General features: G+C 48.4%; 3 protein-coding genes across 15 annotated transcripts in view; 1 reads left to right on the top strand and 2 right to left on the bottom strand.

The window, feature by feature from the left end:
• LOC118220659 (leukocyte immunoglobulin-like receptor subfamily B member 5) overlaps positions 1-377 on the bottom strand; it is a 31,746-nt gene extending 31,369 nt beyond the window's left edge. For 2 of the 7 annotated variants that reach the window (XM_035404705.1, XM_035404707.1), the window contains exon 1: positions 70-345. In XM_035404705.1, the coding sequence (XP_035260596.1) occupies positions 70-142 (73 nt within the window). In that variant the 5' untranslated portion in view covers positions 143-345. Of the gene's footprint in view, positions 1-69 lie in introns of all 7 variants that reach the window. The other 5 variants (XM_035404702.1, XM_035404704.1, XM_035404706.1 and 2 more) reach the window with 5 other exon arrangements.
• A 118-nt stretch (positions 378-495) lies between these two features.
• LOC118220656 overlaps positions 496-25,055 on the bottom strand; it is an 84,931-nt gene continuing 60,371 nt past the window's right edge. The window contains exons 1-22 of one of the 6 annotated variants that reach the window (XM_035404697.1): positions 14,848-15,151; positions 14,127-14,369; positions 13,936-14,024; positions 13,614-13,753; positions 13,279-13,478; positions 12,568-12,616; positions 12,267-12,457; positions 11,671-11,777; positions 11,183-11,358; positions 10,483-10,590; positions 10,115-10,315; positions 8,382-8,495; positions 7,731-7,856; positions 7,204-7,328; positions 6,128-6,350; positions 5,503-5,650; positions 4,964-5,130; positions 3,949-4,132; positions 2,825-2,927; positions 2,065-2,185; positions 1,855-1,930; positions 496-1,531 (exon numbers count right to left, since the gene is read on the bottom strand). In XM_035404697.1, coding sequence (XP_035260588.1) covers positions 1,137-1,531; positions 1,855-1,930; positions 2,065-2,185; positions 2,825-2,927; positions 3,949-4,132; positions 4,964-5,130; positions 5,503-5,650; positions 6,128-6,350; positions 7,204-7,328; positions 7,731-7,856; positions 8,382-8,495; positions 10,115-10,315; positions 10,483-10,590; positions 11,183-11,358; positions 11,671-11,777; positions 12,267-12,457; positions 12,568-12,616; positions 13,279-13,478; positions 13,614-13,753; positions 13,936-14,024; positions 14,127-14,369; positions 14,848-14,876 — 3,315 coding nt within the window. In that variant the 5' untranslated portion in view covers positions 14,877-15,151 and the 3' untranslated portion in view covers positions 496-1,136. Of the gene's footprint in view, positions 1,532-1,854; positions 1,931-2,064; positions 2,186-2,824; positions 2,928-3,948; positions 4,133-4,963; positions 5,131-5,502; positions 5,651-6,127; positions 6,351-7,203; positions 7,329-7,730; positions 7,857-8,381; positions 8,496-10,114; positions 10,316-10,482; positions 10,591-11,182; positions 11,362-11,670; positions 11,778-12,266; positions 12,458-12,563; positions 12,617-13,278; positions 13,479-13,613; positions 13,754-13,935; positions 14,025-14,126; positions 14,370-14,847; positions 15,152-25,055 lie in introns of those variants that run through there. The other 5 variants (XM_035404695.1, XM_035404696.1, XM_035404698.1 and 2 more) reach the window with 5 other exon arrangements.
• klf1 (Kruppel-like factor 1 (erythroid)) lies at positions 15,969-18,456 on the top strand. 2 transcript variants are annotated; one of them, XM_035404710.1, is made up of 3 exons: positions 15,969-16,309; positions 17,001-17,892; positions 18,270-18,456. In XM_035404710.1, exons 1-3 carry the CDS (start codon positions 16,235-16,237, stop codon positions 18,443-18,445), a joined length of 1,143 nt encoding a protein of 380 aa, XP_035260601.1. In that variant the 5' UTR covers positions 15,969-16,234; the 3' UTR covers positions 18,446-18,456. The 2 variants fall into 2 exon arrangements, with proteins under 2 accessions (XP_035260601.1, XP_035260603.1); XM_035404712.1 differs by having other exon boundaries at positions 17,085-17,892.

Raw genomic sequence — 25,055 nt, forward strand, 5'->3', positions numbered from 1 at the left:
CGAAAAACGTACAAAAAAACAGCAAGTTCAGTAACATTTAGGCACAGTCAGGAAAGAGGAAAAACTTACCGCACAACAACAGTATACTACTGACCAGGAGAACAAAATCCTTCACTGAGCAGTGATGTGCACAGACTGCCATTCCCCAGGGCGCAGGACAGTTAGCATTCACCTAACGGCACAGTCCTTCGGCTGGAAGTGAACTGTGGCAAGTTGGGTGTGTGTGTGTGTGTGTGTGTGTGTGTGCGCGTGCGGATGTGTGTGGTTTGTGGAACCAGCAGGCACAAATTCAGCATGCAATATGCAATATGCAATATGCTCTTCTCACGAAACAGGAACACGTTCTTTCTACATTTTTTCATTTCATTCGGCTGTGAACGTCCTCTGCGTCAGTGAGAAAGGACGTGAGGTCACCTAAACAGGAACGAAAACCGCAGATGCGGGGGTAGCAGGAATCCCAAAAAAAGGTTAGAGAAAAAAGACAAGAAAATAAAATACACGACACGACTGCATTTTATTTAGGGAATTGAACACCCTGATTCATTTTATTTGATCATTACAATGATCTCAGTATTCACAATAATTAAAGGCAACACGTACATTATATAAAATTCACCCGTTTGTCAAACTATCTTTCAGAGAGTCATTACATAATGATGTCATGTTATATTAAAATGAAACGTCCGGAGGCCAAATCTGGGTATTTACCTCAGCATTTCAATGAACTTTCTCAAGTCAAGTGCGGTGCTGTAACTGAACTCATGCAACGACACTCACGAAGCCCATCTGACCTAGAGAGAGCCTGCATCTCCCTTCACTTCATTTTTCCTTTTCCAAGGTACCGAGACGGTTCATTACAAACCCATCAGCTCGCTCTGCCCAGTCAAGATGACAGAAAACACGGTAGTGAATCATGGCTCGTAATTAGAAGAGCGCGTTCGGTTCGACAGTGTGTGTGTCATTATGAGGCCGTGGAGAATTTTCACTGCCAAAAACTAAGAATAGATCACAACAGGCAAAAAGCTCATAGGCGGCTCATCCCCATTCTGCTGAGGGGTTCCAGCAGTTTCTTCGGAAGCCAGCTGGGTTGCTAGGCAATGGCGCGGTGCGTGCGGAACGCTGATAGGCTGATGATGTCAGAAGAGTGCCAGGGCCTGAGCCCCGGTGAGGGGCGTGCTCCGATCGGGGCTCTGGACCGAGCGTTCGGGGGTGCGGTGAGAGAGGACCGGTGGGTTTTGGGGTACGGTTTCTACGCAGGAGATGTGAGCCCTAACCGTGTCTCTCTCTTGTGCTGCGTGCAGTCTCTCCAGCAGGGCCTGTACCCCGGGACAGAGAGAGTGCAGGTCCTGGGACAGAGTCTCCGAAAGGGCGTGGCACACCCCAACCATCCCCCTCACCCACACCGCCCTGCTGCCCCAGGCCACAGCCTCCCGGCCCTTCAGTACCACCTCCCACACGCCAGGGGGCACAAGAGCCTCGGGATGCTCCAGTGTTCGCCTTAACATCCAGGAGAACCCCTCAAACATGTGCTCTGGAGATGAAAAGAGGATAATCCAGTAAAATAAGATTCAACCTTTTTGGCACAGATGACAACAATTAGTTAAAATCCATGTTATATAGTAAATCTGTGTGAAACATTTCATGCCTTGGGTTATGATATGTGTATTATTCAGCTGTAAAACTGTGATTTCAAAAAAACATGCCTTCCAAAGGTGCATCCATCACTTTTCAACCCCAGAGTGAAGGGAGTTGGATATTAGAGTCTGATTCTTTTTTTTTTTGTTTTTAGTTGCATAAAATTGCTTTATTACAAAATCCACTTTCCCTCTCAACAAATATTCACAACACCCTTACCAATGGCAGGCAGGTACTTTGCAACAGTCCGCCTTGGTCCTGACGCCTCATCTTCCCCACACAGCTCGAAGAGACCCTGGACCAGCGCGTGCAGGCAAAGCGCAAATCAATTCACATCGTCTGAAGTCGACTCCCCCCCCCCCCCACCCACCCCCCGCGGCCTGCGAGCGCAGGGCGTGTGATCGAAGCGCGAGCCCACGCGTTTCTCACCTGCAGGCAGTCAGCGACTGCGCAGAGGAGCTCGGTCTGAGCGCAGACGCTGCGGCACACCCTCCAGCAGTCCGCCAGGCGGGCCTCCTCTCCGCTCAGCAGGCCCCTCAGGGCCACCAGCCTGGGCGGCGAGCACAAGGGAACACACACACAGCCTCGCAGAGGTGAGGACAAGTTCGGGACCTAGTCTACACCCCCCCCACTCCCCCACCCCCAGACTGACAGAGGATAGCGCATCCACCGGGACTGTGATACACACGGGGAATTGGTATAAAGACTAAAAGATTGGGGAGAAAAATGGGAGAAAATGGCAACAAAAAAAAAAGTTGAGGACCTAGTGTCCTAGTGTTTATATCCGGGGGGGGGGGGGGCATTGTGGACAAAACAACCTCTCAAACTGGGGCAGGTGGTGTAAAGGGTCAGATAAAATAATTTGTTCAGAAATATACATTGATTTTAACACACTGAATTATGAATGGTAAAGAGGAGGGATATTTGCTGAAAAAAAAAGAGTAAGAGGATTTAAAGTGGGGGGGGGGACAAGAATGGGTGTGTGGGGGGGGGGGGGGGGCAGGGGGGCATTGACCCTCTGGCCAATACCAGGGACAAAACTGATATTTCCTGATATGGACGAAAAGAGTGTAGGACTGTTCTGCCTCCAACATTATCATTGTATTTGTATGCGATTGATTACTGATTTTGCAATGATCACCCTCTGGAATGTGTTATGCTGGATGGTATCTGCATTGCTGCTGCTTACCGGTAGCCCTGCAGAATCTCCCTTTTCAGGAAAGCATCGGTGATCTCAGAATCCAGCTGTGACATCACCTCCTGCAGACTGCCACCAATGGGCGGATCCCGCCCTGAGCAAAATGACAGTTCATTCAGCGAGCCCGCCAAGCCCCGCCCTCACCAACTGCCTACATTCAACAGAATTTGAAAAGATCCCCCGAAAACTATGAATGTGCTGACACCTTGTGGATGTACCGTGCGCTTTGTGTTGCTGCTTCGTGTAATGTGTGGAATGAAACTGTGATTCACACGACTATTCACCAGTCACAATCCTGTGACAATTATGTTTTGGATGTGAAGTAAAAAATATGCAATCACAGATGGCCCCAGTGAATAAGTGTGCATTATATTGCGACACAACAGAGAAATTTATTTCAAATCATTAGGGAAAAAAACATATGGAAAAACTGAAAATAATACATAGATATTGTTCTTTTTTATTTTACTTTTTTATTTTGTTTTGGAGGGGGGTCACACCAGGGAGAAAACAGGACACACTGAGCAGTGGGGTGTGAGTGAGGTATCCCTGACAGAAAGTCACTGTGTCCTAACGTTATCCCTGCTACCTTCCTCTCCAGGCCGTGCTGTTCAGAACTGCTGCACAGTACCCACTTCTACACTTCCTCTGTGATCTTCCTCTGACAGTAACAGAGAGTTTCAGGAACAGGACTCCCACATAACCTCATACAGAAACATGAATGGCATACACATGACACTCTCTCCAGGAGCAAGCACAGCAGAAGAGTAGAGATAACTTTGCATAGAGACAGAAGAACCCAAGCACATCGGTTCTTCCACTGCCCACCATAATAGGGGTGATATAGCTCAGGAGGTAAGACCGATTGTCTGGCAGTTGGAGGGTTGCCGGTTCAAACCCCGCCCTGGGCATGTCGAAGTGTCCTTGAGCAAGACACCTAACCCCTAACCCCTAACTGCTCTGGCGAATGAGAGGCATCAATTGTAAAGCGCTTTGGATAAAAGCGCTATATAAATGCAGTCCATTTACCATAATAACCTAGTGCAGCAAATATACATCAGCGCATCACCAGCAGCAGCAGTGCCCGGGCAGGTTAGACGGGCAACACTACGCACCGACAGTGTTGAAGTGGAGGGCAGCCCGCTCCGGGGACGCGAACACGGCCTGGCGGAGGGAGAGGGGGTCGTGCTGCGGAAGGCACAGCCAGGCGGATCCGTCCTCGCGCAGGCAGTACAGGACGAAACGCTTCCGCAGGGCCAGGAAGCGCCACTCCGCGCCGCCGCGGGGGGCCTGGAACGCCTGCGGGCGCACGCGCACACGCAGCACCAGGTGACTCCCCCCGGCCGACACCCACCTGACTCAGTTCGTCAGGGAAACAGTCAATCAATCAATCAATCAAATTTTATTTGTATAGCGTATTTTACAGCAGTTGTCACAATACGCTTTACCAGACAGCCAAGCTATTTCGACCAAGCCAGACAACCCTGGCCTGAACTCCCACAGGAGCAAGCCTGAGGCAACAGTGGCAAGGAAAACATCCCTGTGGCAGATGGGAAGAAACCTCGGAAGGAACCAGGCTCAAGGAGGGGGAAACCCATCCTCCTCTGGTCGGCTCAGGGTGCCGACTGGTGACCAACAGCTCAGCCGGTGCGCTGTGCAGGTCACTGCCTGAACGGTAACAGCGGGCAGCAGCCTGGCGTGGTGGTTGAGCGCGCGGGCTCGTAAACTCCGAGGCTGTGCTGTAGTTTCAAATCCCCAGCGGGAATGTGTGTACCTGTACCCCTGAGTGAGGCACGGCTACACAGCCAAAGCGCTTCAAATTATCCAGCTCTATAAATGGATAATATGTAATATGTATGTATCCATGTATATATATATATATACATGGATAAGATGTTGATAAAAAGATTGCAAGCTTGTAATCAACTTCATATGTGATTGTGACATATGCAAACTGCAACACTCTTCACTCTAGTGTGTTTCTTTTGCACCTCTGCACCTTGAACTAATGCACTTGTTGTACGTCGCTCTGGATAAGAGCGTCTGCTAAATGCCTGTAATGTAATGTAATGTAATGTAATGCAACAGTGCGTCTATGGGGTGAGAAGGTTTAGGGCGTGGAGCGGATACCCGGAGGTGCACGGGGTGCCTGTGTCGCAGGGCGTCCGCGAAGCACTCCTGGAAATGGGTGGGGAAAGACGTGACCTGCTGCATATCCCACATCCCCCGTGAGCCCAGGTCAACCACATCCAGGATCAGCCCATCCTTCCCACGCAACTCAGACAACCCAGCCAGCACTGCAGGAAGGATGTGGTGGTGGAGGAGGGGGGTGGTATGGGGAGGGGGGGGGCAGGGAAAGGGGAAGAGTATTAGCAATGGAATGAGAGCTAAACTCAATCTGTTTGACTTTGCTCTTTCCTGGGGCTAAATGTCATTACTGCGGCTTGTTGCTGTTTACAGCTGAGGGACCCAATAACTCACCGAGAGGAGCACTGACAGCACGAGTCAGTGAGCAAGAAGCATGACTGCTTACACAGCACGGCTGCGTCCCTCAAATATAAAACCATATTTTTGCGTCTTTACAGCTTTGTGTTCCCTTGACGAAGCAAGACTATAAATTATGCAACCCTAACAAAACATTGAAACGCAGGGTAGACGTTCCTGCTCACCCAGTTTGGCGTACACCTGCAGCACCTCATCCAGGCAGCCAGGGGGCGCTGTTATGTAGCAGAACTCAACCACCTGCAGTCCACAAAGGAAGGGGGAGAGCATCCCCAGCCAGGCGCTGGGAGACAGAACCGCTGTGCTTCGCTCCACCTGACCACATTGCAGACAACAGACTGGGCATCAATGCGTCGCCTTCAGGAGAGCATCAGTCAGCCTTCCCTGTTTATTAAATGCACACCACAGAAAGCCCTGTGTGCTCCAGATCTACTCATGTTCTCAGTTTACTCACTACTGCATTAACCCTGGCAAGGATTCCGCTTGTACTCCAATACACTGTTTGTTATTGGACTTGCCGGTGTATGCGTTGTCTATTTAATGCCTGCTATGTTATAGTGCATTTAGTGCTATTACATACTAAATTTACCGCACTCCAACATTCATTTAAATGGATATGAACAGTGGACAAGCCTTTTCAAACAGGGCAAAAAAAAAGACACAGGATAAAGGATAAAGTTCTCATGAACTTCTGTTCTGACAGAACACATTTGTACAGATCGTATTTCACAGCATCTGTGACCAGAGCCAAGCCGAAGTGTAGCTCTAAGCACCTGCCCTCCTGTCCCGTACCTTGAATCTGCCCGTGGGCTGGGGCTCGGTCTCCAGGCTCTGTGCTCGGGCCAGGCAGTCCCTGAGCCGGTCCGGGTTCGAGGCCCTGAGCGCGCTGGGGAGGCCGTACCCCTCCCCCCCGGGGCCACGGTGCAGGGGCCCCCCTGCAGGGCAGGGCTGGGGGGTCTGCAGGGACCACATCTGCTTCAGCACCTCAGCGTCTGGCTGTCGCCAGAGAGCCGTCCTGAGAGCAACAGGCCGTATGGAGCATGTGCACGTAGAGCAGCACCCTCCCCAGCCCCTCTATCCTGAGAGGAACAGCAGCACCCTCCCCAGCCCCTCTATCCTGAGAGGGACAGCAGCACCCTCCCCTGCCCCTCTATCCTGAGAGGGACAGCAGCACCCTCCCCAGCCCCTCTATCCTGAGAGGAACAGCAGCACCCTCCCCTGCCGCTCTATCCTGAGAGGGACAGCAGCACCCTCCCCAGCCCCTCTGTCCTGAGAGGAACAGCAGCACCCTCCCCAGTCCCTCTATCCTGAGAGAGACAGCAGCACCCTCCCCTGCCCCTCTATCCTGAGAGAGACAGCAGCACCCTCCCCTGCCCCTCTATCCTAAGAGCAACAGCAGCACCCTCCCCAGCCCCTTTATCCTGAGAGGAACAGCAGCACCCTCCCCAGCCCCTCTATCCTGAGAGGGACAGCAGCACCCTCCCCAGCCCCTCTATCCTGAGAGGAACAGCAGCACCCTCCCCAGCCCCTCTATCCTGAGAGGGACAGCAGCACCCTCCCCAGCCCCTCTATCCTGAGAGGAAGATCAGCACCCTCCCCTGCCCCTCTATCCTGAGAGGAACAGCAGCACCCTCCCCAGCCCCTCTGTCCTGAGAGGGACAGCAGCACCCTCCCCATCCCCTCTATCCTGAGGGACAGCAGCACCCTCTCCAGCCCCTCTGTCCTGAGAGTGACCGGTCAACATTAACCTTCCAAAAAGCTGTGGATAAACAGGCCAAACGAATAACTTTCTCCTGTTCTCTGTAAAGGCTGTTATAAACACCACACTGAAGTGAGACAGAGTGCGTCTGGGATGCACAGGGCCTGACCTGAGCGCAGCGAGCCTGAACTCCTGGGCCAGGGACGGGAAAGGGTTAAAGGGCAGCGGAGAGAGAGACAGCACCTTCCACAGACACTGCTCCCAGCACTGATCCACTGCACAGTCCACCAGGTACTGAAAACAAACATTTCCACACACACAAAACTATGCAGATCCATTAAATACACAGATGTAAAACAATGCAAATGTTAGCTTCTTGTTCATATAGAGTCTATATCCTTGAAATTCAAATGGACCCCTTCACTCTCCACACGCACATGCATGCACACACATTCTCGCACACGCACACACACACACACACACAGAAATGAAGGAACTGTTTGTAGTAAAGTAAAGTAGTAAAGTAATCCGAATTGCCTTATTACTGATTTGTCGAAAACAGTACAACCTACATGAACTCGGCATTTATTACATCTTGTCTCCAATACTAATATTACTCAGGGTTATTTCATAATAAAGAGCATGTGCATGTGTTGTCACGTAAAGGGTTTGTGCATGTGCTGTTCCCATGGTTACCTGGGAGAGCCTGGCCTTAAGGCGTGCGGGGTCTCCACAGGTCTCCGGCGTGAGGTCCACCGTGTGCGGCTTGCAGTACAGCAGCTCCATCTCCCACAATGCTCTCTGCTCTGCGTCTTCCTGCTCCTGTGGTCAGCCGAGGAGGAGGAGGAGTCAGGGACTCCAGTTAGAGCAACGTTACACGCTAACTGTGCCCCAGCTGAGCTCTCAGCCACAACATACTTAGCTTAGCTGTACATCAGTAAGGGCCATGCTAACATATAGCATGAATTCAACATTTTCAACCTTTGCCGAGGGAAATTTGCCCAGTTAAATATCCCAGCTCAGGCTGGGCATGCTAAGTCTTTACGAGGCCTGGAACAGAAAAGACAAGGTAGCACTGTTGCCAATAGTTGCAGAAATCTATAATTCCATGCATTGGCTCGACAGCTTTACACGTTCCTCCTGAGGAGGGGAGCACCCTGGGGGGTATGTACTGTAATGTGCAATGGGAACGTAGGGCCTGATCATGACCTCTGCTTCTGGGCCCACGACATCATCGCATGTGGCGTGTGGAGAACGAAGAATTCTCACAAAGGCTGTCAGAAATTCTGTCGTGAGAGCACGAACATAGCTGGAAGCACACATTTTCAAAATGGCCGTCATTAGTACCTGCGTTCCCTCTTCCCCGTGTCCAGCCCTTCGCATGAAGCCTTTGAGGAGCGGGACCCCCGGCAGGGCGTCTGACACAAGCTGGCACTCCAGCACACTGCTGCTCCAGCACCACTGTATTAGCATGTAGAGAGAGAGAGAGAGAGAGACCCTCAGGACAATCCCATTCCAATTAAACCAATGAATCAACCAGACCATAACACAACAAAAACAAACATATCTTATGGGAATGACGTTTCTTATTGGGAAACTCAAACTAAAAATCGAAGCAAATCGGCGTGTTATTTGGCCCTAAACCGACAGTGCACTGTGGCAGACTATCTGACCACAGTGAAAAACCTCAAGCTTAGGAAAACATGTACGAAGTACAGACTCAGCGAGCACAGCCTGGCGACAGAGACAGGCTGACACAGGCAGACCTGGCAGCCCAGGGAGGAGAGGCTGTGCTCCAACTGCAACAAAGAGCAGGTACAGACAGAGCTGCGCTTCCTCATTAAATATGAAAAATACAAAAAAACAGAGAACATTTCCTCCCTAGATTCACAACACAGTTCCCATACTTCCCAACCCTACCTGAATCACAGCAAATTCAAATTCTCCGGGGAGAGAAAAGGTGCAGCCAAAATTTGGCCACAAAATATGTAGCCAACTACCACAGCCTGAGGGACAGCTGCAACCGTTAATGATCATTCATTGTAAAAAAATTTTTTAAAAAAAGTCAATTTCAATTTCATTATTATTTTTAGTCGTCTAACAATAAGTAGATTATGTGTTTGCATGTATCTGTTAATATCTCATGACCTATTGTATTGTATGTACATTGCTACGTGTTTTTTATTTTTTGTAGAGCTTTGGCAACACATACATTGAAATACAGTACGTCATGCCAATAAAGCATTTTATGAAACTGAACTGAATTGAGAGAGAGAGAGAAAGAGAGCGAGAGACTGTAGCAACGGAACCGCTCAACAATAACTGTTTGTTCATGCGCACACTGACAAGTGTGCCAGCACCACGGCGCACACACAGAGCGCACCATCTGTGCCTGCACGAGCGAACGCGCACAGCACACACAGCGCGAGGCTGCGCCAGCTCAGTGACTCAAGCCATGACTCGACACTCAGCGCTGTTAAACACCGCACTTCAGAAAATGCGCCAGGTACAACGCCAAGCTGTGTCCTCTTTAAATCGATCGTGACATATTCCATTCAGTGCAAACATCAGAATCCACTTTAATGAGGCAGGACACCGTAGGTGAGCCTTGGCGAGCAGGAAAACTGTAGAGGAAAAGCAAGAGAGATTCCCACAGGGACCAAACCTGCTACATGATATTCAGATGTATAAATCGATACATGCACATTTACAGTATCTGCAATCATAACAACTTGCAGGTGAAGAACAAAGGAGCTCTTCTCCTTCACAGTGAGTTCAAACTCCTCGCATGTTGAAGCTAATCCACCAGGCCCGGAGCTCAACATGGCCCTGGCCCAGAGTAAGGCTACAGAGTACAGCACACGCACGGTCCCCTACACAGACTGTGCAGGACAGAGACAGACCGAGACCTTGCCCTTAATTTTGTTTGCACACACAGCCCTAATGACAGTGCCTGAGCCGCTGTGAACACAGAGCATATTCCAGGACGCACAGCACAGGGACAGCCTTCATCGCCCGCGACTCCTCCCCGTCCCCCGTCCTCCCGTCCCCCAATCCCCCGTCCCCCGTCCCCCTCTCACCTCCGTCAGCTCAGCGAGGGCGGCGGCGTGACTGGGGTCCCGGGCCAGCTGGTCGCAGGCAGCCTCAAGCCGGCTGTGGCTGCGCAGACTCTCCGGGTTACCACGGCAGCAGCTGCCGAGGGGGTCTGCGTCGACTGCGCAGTCCCGGAGCAGGCGCTGCAGCTGGCGGGCCAGGGCGACGCACGCCTCCGCGTCCGGGGCCTGAACACAGAGCGCCTCGCCGTGACAACCGCCGCCGTGACAACCACCGCCGAGGCGTTCTGCAGAAGTGCTGCTCTCTGCGCGTGTGTGTGTCTGGCTGACTGTAAGCAGCGTGTGTGTGTCTGCATGCGTGTGTGTGTGTGTGTGCGGAGCACATGCTGCCTCACCTCGGCTGGCCGCAGCTGGACGAGCCGGCGGAGGCGCAGAGCGTGCTGCCGCAGGCCCCGCAGCCGGCCGGCCGGACCCCACACGAACCCGAACAGCTGCCGCAGGGCCTGGAGCAGACAGGGGCCAGATGACACAAGCGCTTCCATGGGAACGGTCGACCGCTAATGGAGGCATTCTAAATATGGACGGGGAGGGGAAACAGGGGCTGCTACAGGGACCCGCACCGGGGCATCAGAACGGTCCTGTCCCCTCACTCATTTCGGCATTCAGCAGGCCTGCATAATGGCGCCTTATGATAAATATGACTGAGCTCCTTAAGGATCTCAGTGCAGCGTTCACTGAAAGGACGGCTCGCTCCATCCACCAGCACTACTGTGTGTATCCAGCTAACACAAAACGTCAGTACAACTTTGCAGCAAGGCTGTGTCATGTCTGTGCCAATATTTATTTTTTACCGTCCCCAAACCACAGCTTTCCAGCTGCATTTTCAAAAAGTCAAGGTCATATTTTTCTCTGCAGGAAACATTTGCCGCGGCCAAACAAAATCTGGAGAGTACAACATTTCCACAACTTCTCCACACCCCCTTATAATAACCTTATCGATTAACCTTTGAAACACAAAAGCATTGATTTAACTTGGACAGGCCATTCCGCACTCCAAACCACCCGACCTACCCGAGGCTGAGCTCTGTGTCTTACCTCCAGGGGAGATGTCTGTGGTGTAGCGCTGTCTGTGCTGGGCTGGACGTCCTGGAGCAGCAGGAGGAGAGTGCAGCAGAGGTGGGCCGCAGGGAGGGCCTCATGGGGGAGGTGCAGGGCAGACAGCCTCCCCGCTAGGACGTCCCGTACCGGAGCAAAAACATCCACGCCGCTGTCTGCTAATGGCACAAGAATATAGCAGTGCAAGGGGGGGGCGGGGGGCACAAGTTTACTGTGCTGCTTTCCTGTAGTTTTACACACATTACAGACCAAGAGGCAGAGGCGGAAAGTCCAGGGGCCAGAAAGTAAAAGTCCTGCCACCCATTTCACTAATCAGTTCATCCTCCAGGCTGCAGAACTATGCTAATTACCAAATCCAAGTAATTGGAGCAAAATACTGGGGAGGACTTTTGCTTCCTGAACCCGGATTTGCCGCCTCGGCCAATAGAAATGAAGGAAAAACGCAGCGGCGCAGGGAACTGTGTGACCTGGGCGTGCGGGCAGGTGAGCGCGAGCGAAAGCCTCAGCCTGAGCCTGCTGTGGAAACACACTGCAGCACAGCAACAGCAGGGGGCGCTGTGGGCAAGAGAGCACCCTAGGGGAGAGAGAGAGAGAGAGAGCGAGAGAGAGAGAGAAAGGGTTCATTCCAATCGTTTTTTAAAATCTTTTCTCGTCTCCTCTGTCCTCGCGTGACCTGCAAATCGATTGAGGTCTGCCATCGTTAAGGACATTCCAATCCGTTAAATGCTCCATGGAAGGGAGGAGGGAGGAGCAAGGAGTGAGGAGGCTCCCTGAGGATGCTTCGGCGAGGATACACAAGTGCAGCCTTCGCAGAAGACGTTACATATAAATGATCCACTGTAGATCCACCTTTCCACATCTGCCCCGTCAGTAATCGACATGGCTTTGAAATGAATCTTGACTGAGTAAGGACGCTCCATTTGCTAAATACACGCTGCCTCGATTCCTCTGTCCTGGAATCTCATTCCTGCAACTCTTCCTCACGTTGGGTGAAGCTAAGGAGCAGGGAAAGGATGTGCGGAACAGATGCAAGGTATGAAAATAAGTGACTGCATTCCCTCACCTCTCCTTTTCCTGGTGGTCACAGGCATTCTGTATGATAGTCAGGCAGTAGGCCTTGCTGCCCCCCTGGTACTGGGTGCCTTGGGGGTCCACCCTCCACACACACTCCACCCTCACCAACTCCTCTCTGTCCCAGTCCAGGCACCTCTGCACTGCGTCCTCAAACACAGCCCCCTGCAAGGAGACCTCTTCCTGCAAGACAAATAAGGAGCTTTGCGTTACTGATGCACATACTAGAACTGTTCTGCATTTCTCGCCCAGTGAAAACACTTTGGACTGTCCTACGGTAAAGAGAAACCTGCCTTAGAGAACACCTGGACCCCTCCTTTGACATCATCTGGCACAGTAATTCTAGAAAAAAAAATGCAACAAAAAAAAACAACAGTATCTTAAATCACTGGGAAAGATTTAACAGGTCAGTGTACAGCCTCTCTGTAAAATCTAACTGAATTTGGTTTCATTTTGAAGTCTAAATGATTACTTTCCCACATTGACTATACTGCAACAAGCAGCAGCTGCTATTTTATTACAATGTGCACCAGCAGTTTACCTTATCCTAATAAATATGAGCACTAAAAGTTTAATAAAATTGTATCATTAGAAAACTGTCACCATATCATATCACCTTGCTAAAATCTCAATTGCTTTTCCAAAGAGCAAGTCTAACACATTTGACTCATGCTGCTACTGCTTAAAGATATTAACATGCTAATATACATAGTACGTGCAAGCTAAAGCAAAAGCAGTCCGTACTGTAGTGAAGCAGCCTTTGGCTTGAGGTACAGAACCTTCTAAAATGCTATGAAATCAACCCATCTGTCAATTCTATCTATTGTAAAAAAAATTGCTCTGCAAATTCTTGGGTCTTTACTATATCAAACCCAAAAGTTTTTTTTCTTTCTTATGCTGATAATAAATGATGTTTGCTCGGCTATGGGAGAGACACCACACACAGTGAACTGTGGTTATTTGAAGTTTCCTCCGCAGAGAGGCTGTCCCCGCCCTCCTCTGACCTCAGCACACTATGGCGGCCCTGCTGGGTCATCCTTATGACATCACGGTGCAGGTACTGGGCGTAGAGGGAGCGGGCGCGGTGCGGGTCGGGTCCGGCGATGATGTAGGTCTGCAGCAGATCCAGGTCGGGCGCAGGGGAGGCAGGGAGGAGAGTGCCGGAGAATATGCAGGGCCCCGTTAGAGCACAGGCAACCTGGACCTGCCAGGGAGGGGGGGGGGGGGGGGGGGGTGAGGGGGTTGGGGGGGGTGAGGGTGGGGGGTAAAGGCCCGTCAGTTCAGCCAGGACAGATGGCAGGAAGCCAACGCAGACAGGGCGTTCACAACCCAAACTCACAGTGTAAGGGCTGTGGTGGCCCAGCTTGGAGAGCGGGGGGGTCGTGTCCTCCAGCAGCCAACGGTAGCGCCCTATCTCCTGTGGGCTGACGCAGCGGAGGATGCTGGGAAGGCCCCAAACATGGGAGCACCCTTTAGCACCTGGAGACAGATCGGCAGTCAGACATGAGCGAGCAGCGTGACACTGCCAAGCCTCCATCAATCCTTCAATCCCATCCACGTTATTACAGGATACAGATACTCCAGACTAATTACAGCTGCTAAGCGCAAAGCTCGAAAGAAGGCAGTCAATACCAAGAGTAAAGGGAAATACAGGCTTCGACCTGCAACATGTCTGACGGCAGTGAGAGTCGTGGGGAAAGACACAGCCCTGCTGAACATCTCATCGCTGCTCGACTTGTCCAGTGTCAACCTGCCGGCAAAAGGGGATCAATCTGTGAGACAACCGGCCCCGCTGCTTTTAGCACTTTTGTAGCCGCGCGCGTATCTGCATCGTGGAGAGCAGCGCGTTTACCTGCGCTCCTGCGCGAGCTGGCGCAGCCGCTGCGTGAAGGCTGGATACGGGTTGACGGGGACGGCGCGCGGGTCTCGCAGCGCGTCCACGCACAGGCTCTCAGCGCAACTCTGTAGCCCTCTTTCCTCCACGTATCTCCGCACCTCGTTCAGCCGCCGGGCCTGATCGGCCTCGCAGGGCCTGGGGACTCGGGGACGCTCACAGAGCCCAGAGCGCTGCATCACCACTGCGGTCTTGCCCTGCCTTGTTCAATTGAAAGAAGGGAATTACAGAGAGCGAGACTAAAAGAGAAATTTCAATTAGCCTATGCGATAGTGTCAAAATGTCTAAACTCTTACACTCGATACAGTAAAAGCTGAGCTGCATTAGCTAAGACAAAAAAACGTTTGAAATAAAATGTACAGTGCTTTTAAAGTATAATTATGTACGGTATTACAAAGCAAAACATCAAAATGTGGCTTATATTATTACTATACTATACTATACTATTCTGTTTAAAGACGTACCTAATGTTCGTTATATGTAAAATGTTTGTTGATTCAAGTTACAAATGACAAGCTTTTTGAATAACCTGCTATGAAAGGCGATTATAAATTTACACACGCAAATAAAGTTTTAGCCAGACCTTCAACGCGTTAAATTAACTTCAAAGTGAAGTTATAATACCTAGGTAAATTTCACATTTAAATCATATAGGAAGTTCACAGTACAGTAGGCCTACCTCATGAAAGTCAGCGATGAAGTGTGCATGCTATTGTTTCATAGCAACCCAGGGTAAGCTCTGGTTGTCAAAACTAACTTGTTCAACACATGTAATATCGGTTGCATCTTTCTGGTCGTAATCAGACATTTGTATTTGCCTTAGTCAGTTAATAATTAATTTGATGACGCACAGTATTCCAAATAGCCTACAAATTATAACATATTGGCCCGCCGAATGAACAGGTTTCTTCCCAGAAAAAAATCTATTTTTGCTTCATTATAAGCCTACGACAGACACCAGTCCACCCAAAACACAGAATACTAAAAATGGTCGGACAGACCAGTTATACCAAAACGCAATCTAATTATTATGACAGATAGGTCATAACTGCAGCCATGGGCAAACCCGAATTCATATTTAATGGTATTCGATATAAAGACTTGGATTTGCTAATAAATGAATACATGTATAAATAAAAAAATCGACACCGTGTTTGACAAGCGTTGCTGAACATATAAGCAAGCTTTCACAGAGCTCTTAGCGTGTTTTTCGGTGATGTTTCTAAACAGACGAGCAGTGGAAGTTTGTGTCTTTATCTCTAATAGAGAGTCATCAGTGGCTTTCAGGGTCAGGTTGCCATTATCTGGCCAGTGACAGGGACCCTCTCTTCGCTCCTCGCGCGCTGATAAACACAAGCACGCCATAATCATGGCTCGTGCACAGGTCTTCTCAGAAACGAATCTCTCAGCGTTCAAGTGACAGACAGAGAAAGAGAGGAGAAGAGTGCAGTATGCTCACGTTGCCTAAACATGAATGGAAATTTTGCATGATGAGAAAATGTAGCTCTTACATGCAACACCTTTCAAGCCAGGCAAAGACACAAGCACATTATCTTTTACACATCGAAACAAACACTCTTGGAACATGCTACATATTTATATAGTCAGTGAATTAGCAAGTTTATCACACTTCAAAACCATTTCTGTCAAACCATGTAGCCTGCATTTCCACTGTATTTGCACAAATGAAATAAGCTATTTCACTGTCGCTGTGGTCATTTTACTATGATGCCAGTAAGTTGGATTTTACTCAAGACCACTCAGTTAGAACAGGAGTGATACTAGTATTTAGAGGAGATAATGTGGTGAGCTGATGCTTAATATTCATCAGCAGAGCCCCTCCTACCAGCTTTTGAGTACTCAGGAGTTTGAGTGAAAAAGTCAAGTTTTGGTGTTGAGGGTGAAAAGGGGGGAGTACGGAAAGGAAAAGGTCTAAATGCATTCAAATTCCTGTCTATTATTTATTTACAATAATTTCTGCGCTTGATTGAACCCTGAAACAATTACATTTCTTTCTGAGGTTTCCCAGAATCCTTTATTGCGTTACTGTATACTTCTGTGGCCATATGGCTTTGGCTCAGGCTGTCCTTCCCTCGTTCAGTCAGTTCTCAAACTTTTCTAACTCCACTGAAGACATGAAGGTAAGGCATTCCCTTTTTGTTTATTTAAAATTGTAAAGCTAGTGTTAGTGATAAATGTTAAAAGAAATAGTACAGCCATTATCTTAAAACTTGCTCTAATGCATGTTTCCCCATGCTTCTTAAGTAAACTCAATGTGTTTACGCTGGGGATGTGTTCAGACGTATTCAATATTTTAATTTTATGTGTAGCGACTGATATTATGGATTGTAGCATTTGAACCAATAGGTCAGCCTATGGCTGTAATCCGCAACTCCAAGATACAGACAAGTCTGACATTCATCAGAATCCTTACATATATTCATACTATACACTATATTGACACAGATTTCTCGTTTTTTAATTTAATAACGAAGAACACAACGTTACTAAAAGTGAGTGTGCCTAAAGCAGCTTGGTATCAATGCCAAGTGTGGCATATCAGTACGTATGGCATATCAGTATGAAACTGACATATCCTCATGCCTGAGAATATCGTACTGTAATTTAAAATATTCCAAATATTTATTCCACAGAATAGTTTTTTTTCTCACTCGGTGTCCATGGCATCTTGTATATATAGGCCCTTTAATATATAGGTTGTTGTTCTGTCTTTCTATACGTCACCTATCCCTGCTATATCCATCTTATTTCATCGCTCTTGATTTCCTTGGTTGGCCTCAACATTCACAAAAACACCTCATCCCCCTCAAGGTGTGGAAGTTTGATAATGGCTCCATCAGTTTGGATACTCATGAGAAAAAGGCAGCTGTTGTAACCCATAGCATCCACCAACAGGAACTATTGCAGTCTCTGACAGAGGAGAATCCTGAGGATGGGAATGGGGCCTGCTGGGATACGGAGTTCCTGCTGTCTGATTGGGACAGTCCGTCCCCCGAGCCAAACCCTACTCTGGACTACAGCTCACAGCGGATCATGCTTCAGGAGCAAAATGGATGGTGCCACATGAATGTACAGGAGGGAAGTTGTCAGAAAGAGCAGGATTTAGCAGATGGGTTCAATGTAAGCAACAGCAACCTGATGGCTGAGTTGCTTTTACCTGCTGAATCCCTCAGCTCTGCTCAATCAGATCTCTACCACAGAGGGTATGGTGGGGAACAAGGGAAGCCCTACCCATTGCATGCCCCGGTGGACCAGTTTGGCTTCTCTGTGGGGAGTAATCTGGAAAGGAGTGGAGACAGAGTTGCAATGTGCCAGAGCAAGGGGAAGCAACAGGACTACGGACACTACTACTCCCATCCAACCCCTACGATATCCTTTCCTGACACCCAGTTCCTCCAAGCACCAGCTTTAGACACTGACACCTCATTAATTTCCCCTCAACACTACAGCTTTCCAAACTACCCATACCCTGAGTTTTACCAAAGTCAAGGCCCTTACACCCACTATTGCACCCCTGGCCTGTTTTCCCCTCCAAAGACCCACTTATCAGTCTCATCTCCGCCCCCTGTTGGCCCGGAAGGAAAGCACATTCGCAAGACTGTCACGAAGAAACGGACCGCCATTCACTGTTGTGAGTACCCCGGCTGCACCAAGACCTACACCAAGAGCTCTCACCTGAAGGCACACCTCCGTACTCACACAGGTAAGAGGAAATACATGAGTGGACACATATTCCAATTTTCGCCTGAGCCTAGTCTCACCAATAGTCAAAACAGAATGCAAAAAGTGTTTCTTAATACAATACAAAATAGCGATTCTGCTGAGAAATGCAGCTTCCTCACCAAAACCGCAGGAAGTTTGCCGGAAAAAAAAACCCAATAACGTTTGAAAACAGACCTAGGATATGACTGGATATTACTTGGAATATGAAAAAAAAAAATGCATTCAGGAGGGGAGAGAAAGGAGACGGTTGATTAAAATGCCGGTGAATTTGATCTCTCCCTCTGCTCGCTGTCACAACAGAGCAGAGGGTGGGAGGCTCGAGGCCCGCTGCTCCATCTGTTCCTCCGTGTCCCTCAGGTGAGAAGCCCTACCGCTGCACGTGGGAGGGGTGCGGCTGGAAGTTCGCCCGCTCCGACGAGCTGACGCGGCACTACCGCAAGCACACCGGCCAGAAGCCCTACGAGTGCGCGCTGTGCCAGCGGGCCTTCTCCCGCTCAGACCACCTGGCCCTGCACATGAAGAGACACACCTGAGGGGGGGGGGGAGAGGGGGAGGGGGGGGGAGAAGGGGGAGAGAGCGAGTAGGAGGGGGGGGGAAGGGGGAGAGGGGAGAGTGGGAGAGAGAGAGAGAAAGAGAGAAGGGGGAGAGAGAGAGAGCGAGGGGGGGGGGAGAAGGGGGAGGGAGGGAGTGGGAGAGAGAGAGGGGGATGAGAGAGAGAGAAAGAGAGAAGGGGGAGAGAGAGAGGGCGAGAGAGGGGGAGAGAAGGGGGAGGGGGGAGTGGGAGAGAGAGAGGGGGAGAGAGAGAAAGAGAGAAGGGGGAGAGAGAGAGGGCGAGAGAGGGGGAGAGAAGGTGGAGAGGGGGGGAGTGGGAGAGAGAGGGCGAGAGAGAAGGAGGAGAGAGCGAGTAGGAGAGAGAGAAGAGGGGGAGAGTGGGAGAGAGAGAGAGAGAGAGGGGGTGAGTGGGAGAGAGATAGAGAGAGAGAGATTCACTGCACAGATTAATCAATTCCAATACCTATCGGAACCAAATAAAAATAAAATAAAAATTATTCTGGGGGAAGAGGATATCGCAATGGAGGTGGTAGCCCAGTATGTCTCTGCCTGCCATAAATTAAGAGAAGGTTCGGACTAAATAGTGGTACTGCACACAGTATCATCTGTGTTCATTACTGATACTGACAGGTTCATAAATTGTCACAGTATATTACAAATTAAATATGTTTTAACCTGGGTGTGTGTGCATATGTGTGTGTATGTATGTGTATGTATCTATACTTGCATATGTGTGTGTATGTATGTGTATGTATCTATACTTGCATATGTGTGTGTATGTATGTGTATGTATATATACTTGCATATGTGTGTGTATGTATGTGTATGTATCTATACTTGCATATGTGTGTGTATGTATGTGTATGTATCTATACTTGCATATGTGTGTGTATGTGTGTGTATGTATATATACTTGCATATGTGTGTGTATGTATGTGTATGTATCTATACTTGCATATGTGTGTGTATGTGTGTGTATGTATCTATACTTGCATATGTGTGTGTATGTGTGTGTATGTATCTATACTTGCATATGTGTGTGTATGTGTGTGTATGTATCTATACTTGCATATGTGTATGGGGGGTTTGTTATTCTTTTTTTTTCTTTTTTCCCCTCTTTGGGTTGTAGGGGTCTGTTTGTCATTTTGTATATCCCATTGCTTTTGCAACACACGTTTAATTGTCATGCAAATAAAGCACGTTTGAATTTGAATTTGATAGAGCGAGAGAGAACGGGGAGAGTGGGAGAGAGAGAGAGAGAAAGGGGAGAGTGGGAGAGAGAGAGAGAGAGGGGAGAGTGGGAGAGAGAGAGAGAGAAAGGGGAGAGCGGGAGAGAGAGGGAGAGAGAAAGAAAGAGAGAGCATGGCAAGCACACCACGGATCTAATGCACTAACTCCTGAATGCTGACTGACAGCAGCACTCAGGTATTGATGGAGAAAAACTACAGGAAGCCCAGCCCAGCAATAGCGAAATGAGAAGTGGCCCGGGGACCAAACATAAATAAAACGATACGTGTTCATTCCAGGCTAAACTCAAATGGAAAGAGAACGCACAGTTCTCAGTCACCCACACCTAACAGACCAGAGCAATAGGCTTTCCAGAACAAACTGTAAAGTTCACGGTATGCTGACAAACGAAAAAAGTTTGGGAGAGCTGGGATGGCTTCAATGTTCCCAGCTGATGCTACTTCCTCACATGACTTTGATTCTGGATTCAACACTAAGTGATGCCTTTGGTCTGAAAATTTGACGGCATTTATTCGCAGCACAGCAGTGTTTCGTGAGCAGGTGTGATGCCCTACTCACGACCAGGGGTCTGTTTTTTAAATCTCAAGTACGACACTGTAGTGCCAAAAGGCTATCTTTGATTCAGTATACCCTTCAAGTGTAAGGAAAATGGAAGCACTGTACAAAATGGCTCCCAGGATACAATGACAGGATTTTACATAAGATGTACATATATTGAATAAACATCCCCCCCACCCCCCCTCCACTGAGGTTCAGACTGGTGGTGAAAGTCAGTGGAAGGTATGCTTTTCTATAGGCTTTTATGGAACACTAAAAAAGGCAGGTATGTTTAGTAAATGTATTATAGTATGAGTAATGTAGTAAGCATATTGTCCGTAGGTGGAAGGTCCGGGGGTCGGGATGTAAAAGGCCTGACCTGTGTTTCTTCCACCCTTGAACTCAGCCAACTGATTTCCCTAATTAGTTCTGTCTCCCATCTGAATAATTATACTAAATAGCAATGCCAAGTGATTGGAACAAAATGCTGGGGATGACTTTCACTTCCTGAACTTGGATTTTCCACCTCTGCTACTGTCACAGTCAAATGCTAAAGGGGGAAATGCTCTGATGTACTTTCATAAGCTCTGTTTTTCTGGCCTGTTGTCTAAGTAAGTGCACGACGCTCTGTTAAGTTATGAATAAATCCAGGAATATGTTTACTGTACTCACCTTGTTACGCAGATGCCTTAACATATACTAAATAGTACAGACTGCAGTGCCGATATGATTTGATGTTTCACAAGATCACATGTTTCCAAACTGAAAAAATAGGAATCCATTTGCTTTTAATTTGAATGACACTTTTTAGTTTTGTAAGATATTGTTTTATAATTATTGTTATTAAACTATTTTAAAAAATATATGTTTTCTTTATATGTTTTTTTTTCTGTATGGGCTTCCTTCCATTCTACACAGTACAAAATGGGAAAACTGAATTGTTATTTTCCCTGTGCAGTGAAGTTAGAAAAAACACTTGCTGTGCTTCCACTTTTCCCCAGTAGGGGGAAACACTGCACAGGGATTTTTATTCTGTGCATCAGTTCCTCTGTGTCCTACTGAGTAGTACCACAGAATGAGTCAACGGATTTGTCAACACTTAAGAAAAGGATTTCCTTATGTAACAGACTGAGCGGTGATTCAGACATTATGCCAAATGAATGCACACTTTAAGCCAGTGTATTTATCATACTCTCTTCTAACAAGTGGGCTTCACACTAACTTTTTCCATCCCTGCCTGTCAGGACTAGATTGACAGCTGCCCATAACCAACCCATATGGCCGTGACCTGCCATTCTCTGGTGTGATAGGGTGTCTTTATAAGTAAAATCTGCACTTGAGAAAATGTTGAGTTTCACTTGAGTTTCAGTTTTGTTTCCAAACTCTCCCTTTTGAGTGAAACTGAGAAGTTGCACAGTCACAACAGCCACCACCCGTGCAACAGAGGGGGTTCTTTTTGCGCCCCTCTGTTTTTAATTTGTTTAGCAGATGCTCTTAAAACAAGAGGCTTACTGGGTCATCTTAGATATACTGAATGCATGCACCAAGAACAACAACAAGAACTTACTTAGGCCTGTAAGCAGCCATTAATTCACATATTTGGCTTGAAGTAGGTCACCAGTACTGAAATGTAAACACGGTAAGTCCTCAAATATCAACAATCTTTCATAACGAGCTCTAAAAGCAGCCTTGGACGGAGGCCAGGTTGTCCTCTCTAAAGAAAGGCCACGTTCCAAGCGTTTCGTGGAAAACCTCGGTTGACTTTCAGATAGCTGCCATGTTATCGGTATCTGGGCAGAAATCGTCAGAGATGCATTCAGAAGGGGGAGTTATGGGGGGGTGGGGGGTATGGACAGTGCTGCTCATTCTTCTCTCTCTCTCTCTCATATGCACGCAGGGCCGTTCTCTGGGGAGTCTCTCCGCAGGCTGGGCGCTCTGTGGCCTGTCTGACATCACTCTCCTGCTGAGAGACGATGAGTTCAGTACCATCGCCATGCAGAGGGGATGAGTCACCCACCCAGGCCTCGGGGGCCGGGGCCGGGGGGGGGGGGGGGGGGGGGGGGGGGGGGGGTGGTGTGGGGGGACTGCTGCCCTGTAGGCAGATTCCCGGGACCTTCCGCCCGGGGGTAATGCACAGCTGTATGCACTCTAGGCCCACCACGAAATATTGAAAAACCTGGACCAGGTACCTGTAAGAACAAAAAAAAAAAATGTGTCACCCCTTTCGTTTGCCAAAAGCCAGCCAGACCCCACCATTCCGCAACCCTGGGAAACGTGGCTCCGCCCCCTATTCGAGCCTGCCCTTCCTGGTCACACCCAAAATATATGTTCCAGCCCCTCAGTGGTGCACAGAGCGTCCCGTCACAGAGTCACTGACCCAGCTCTTCTGCCTTCCCCCCCCCCTGCTCCTCCACCCCAACCCTCTCAAGCACTTTAATTCGCACCCCAACACCCGATTAGGTGTAAACATTTCTTTTTTCATTTCTTTCATTTTCAGAGTCTGTAGTTCTTTGTTATTATTTGTTTAAATTAATTAGTTTAATTTTAAATATAGTAGTTTAGTTGACAAGTCGTCAGTCGAGTTTGTACTTTTTGCACTACAGGTGCTCCAAGCCATGCCCAGAACTCAAACTTGGTGAGCGTCCTCTCTGTTCTGACACCTCTCTTCTTGACATTCTTGTCTTTTCCCCTTTTCATAGTCTCACTCTGTGTTTTTTTAAATAATTCATCTGTTACTGTTTTATTGATACCCAATAAGGGGGCAATGTGGAGCAGTGGTGAGAGAACTTGTGCTTATTACCCCCAAAAAGCTGAACATTGAGATCCCAAGTGCTCTTATTTTGTGCTTTGAAGACAACTGCTTGGCCTTGCTCAAAGTGCTAGTGCTAGTGATAAATTACTCGCGTGATAAAAGTTGAGAAGATTGAGGAAATTACACGAATGAAGCAAAAAGAGCACAGTGTTCTTTGGGATGATAGACTGACTGCTTGGGAATATACTTTCCCCCTGGTGGAAATTACTGTGCTTTGATCCCTGACCTTTGCACTTGTGTCTGCGTTACAAGTCGCCCTAGATAAGAGCGTCTGCCAAATACCGGTAAAGGAAAATAACGAAAAGTTCGTACACATTCTATGAGAAAAGGTAATCGGCAGCTCTCGGACCCCTTTGCTCCCCCACCACCGTGCCAAACAAACGACAAAAAACTTAAAGAAGCCACTCCGAATCAAGGTCTAAAAAAAACAAAAAAACAAGCGTGATTCGTTTCTAAAGTTGAGCCTCCCTCTCTCCTCTCTCTCTCTCTCTCTCTCTCTCTCTCTCCTCTCTCTCCTCTCTCTTCTCTCTCTCTCTCTCTCTCTCTCACTCACCCTCACTCTCTCTTCTCTCTCTCTCTCTCTCTCTCTCTCTCTCTCTGAGGAGCCCAACCTGGGTTCACCTCCACATGCGTGCGCACGCTGGCCTGACTCAACCCCGTCGTGGCGTAAACAACACCGCGGCAGCCAAGCTCGCGTTGCAGGCCTGGCCACCTGCTGACTGCTGCTGCCCTGGGTTCGAACCGCTCTCACATGCCAGACCGATGTGCTTTCTCTTCCAGTCCTCGTGTGCAGTTCAGCAAATACCTCGTTTTGTTCCATCAAACATTAAACTGAATGAATATTTCTGGCTGGACCCGCGACAGCGGGGCCAGCCCTACAAACGCGAACGTCTGTGACTGAGCGACTGAGTGAGTGAGTGACTGAGTGAGTGATGAAGGTACACCATTGGTCGGCCGGTCCAGCCATATACTAGGTTTTGACCTGGTCTTGTTTTTATAGAAAATGACTAAATATTGGTAAAAAAAAAAAAAAGAAAGAAAATATTGCCCATTAGTTTCCTTGAAAATGCGCTCAGTAGCAGTGCATGTTTGCCACTGAAATCATTCTAATTTTACATAATTCTTGTAGTATTTAATTTTCATTGGATCAAACACAGCCAGACAGTTAGCCACACGCTACAGACCTGCTCAGAGAAGTCTGTGCTCACAGCTCCTTTATGAACAGTGCATTGCGCATGCACAGCTGCCAGGATAACAACATTTCACACAGTGTGCGACATCCACAAAACAAATCATATTCGTCATTAATAATCATTGCGGCTCCAATGATTTGTCTAAAAAAAAAAAAGTAGCAGTAGTTCAGTCCTGTTATCTGCAAGGCAAGAGAGTGGCAAACTCCATTCCTGGAGGACCAACATGGCCACAGGTTACAACCAATTACCATGCCTCATTTCCTCCAATTAGGTAATTAGCTACATACATTTACTCTGGTGAATTTCCCAGAGGGCCCTGCTGTAGCATATGGGAGTGCAAGGCATATCTGCAATCTGCAATCTGCAATCGCTTTCATCAGATTCCAGTGAGCAAATAAGCATAGGTCCTGACACTCGCATACTGTATGTAGTTTCACATTTGGCAAAAGGAAGTGTTTTATATTTCCGTCACAGACTATATACAGACGGGTGGAAAAACCCGAAGTGGAGAAACATAACAAATGCAGATGCTTCAATACAAGTGCATGATACAATTAAGTAATTAACATCCCATCATGCTCTGTGGCATGTGTAAATTAATTTTGAGCAGCCCCAGTTGACCTCGATTTTGGATCAAGATGGCAAGAGGAAAAGATCCAAGTGACTTTGAAAGAGGGTTCATTATTGGGGTATGGATGGCAGGCAATTCAGTCACAAATACTGCTCCCAATGCATTAGACATCATTCTCCACCACCATCATCAAAACACCAAATGAGGGAATATCTTTTGGAAGAATGCTG

Source organism: Anguilla anguilla, chromosome 2 (genome assembly GCF_013347855.1).
Source record: "Anguilla anguilla isolate fAngAng1 chromosome 2, fAngAng1.pri, whole genome shotgun sequence".
Classification (NCBI taxonomy): Eukaryota; Metazoa; Chordata; class Actinopteri; order Anguilliformes; family Anguillidae; genus Anguilla; species Anguilla anguilla.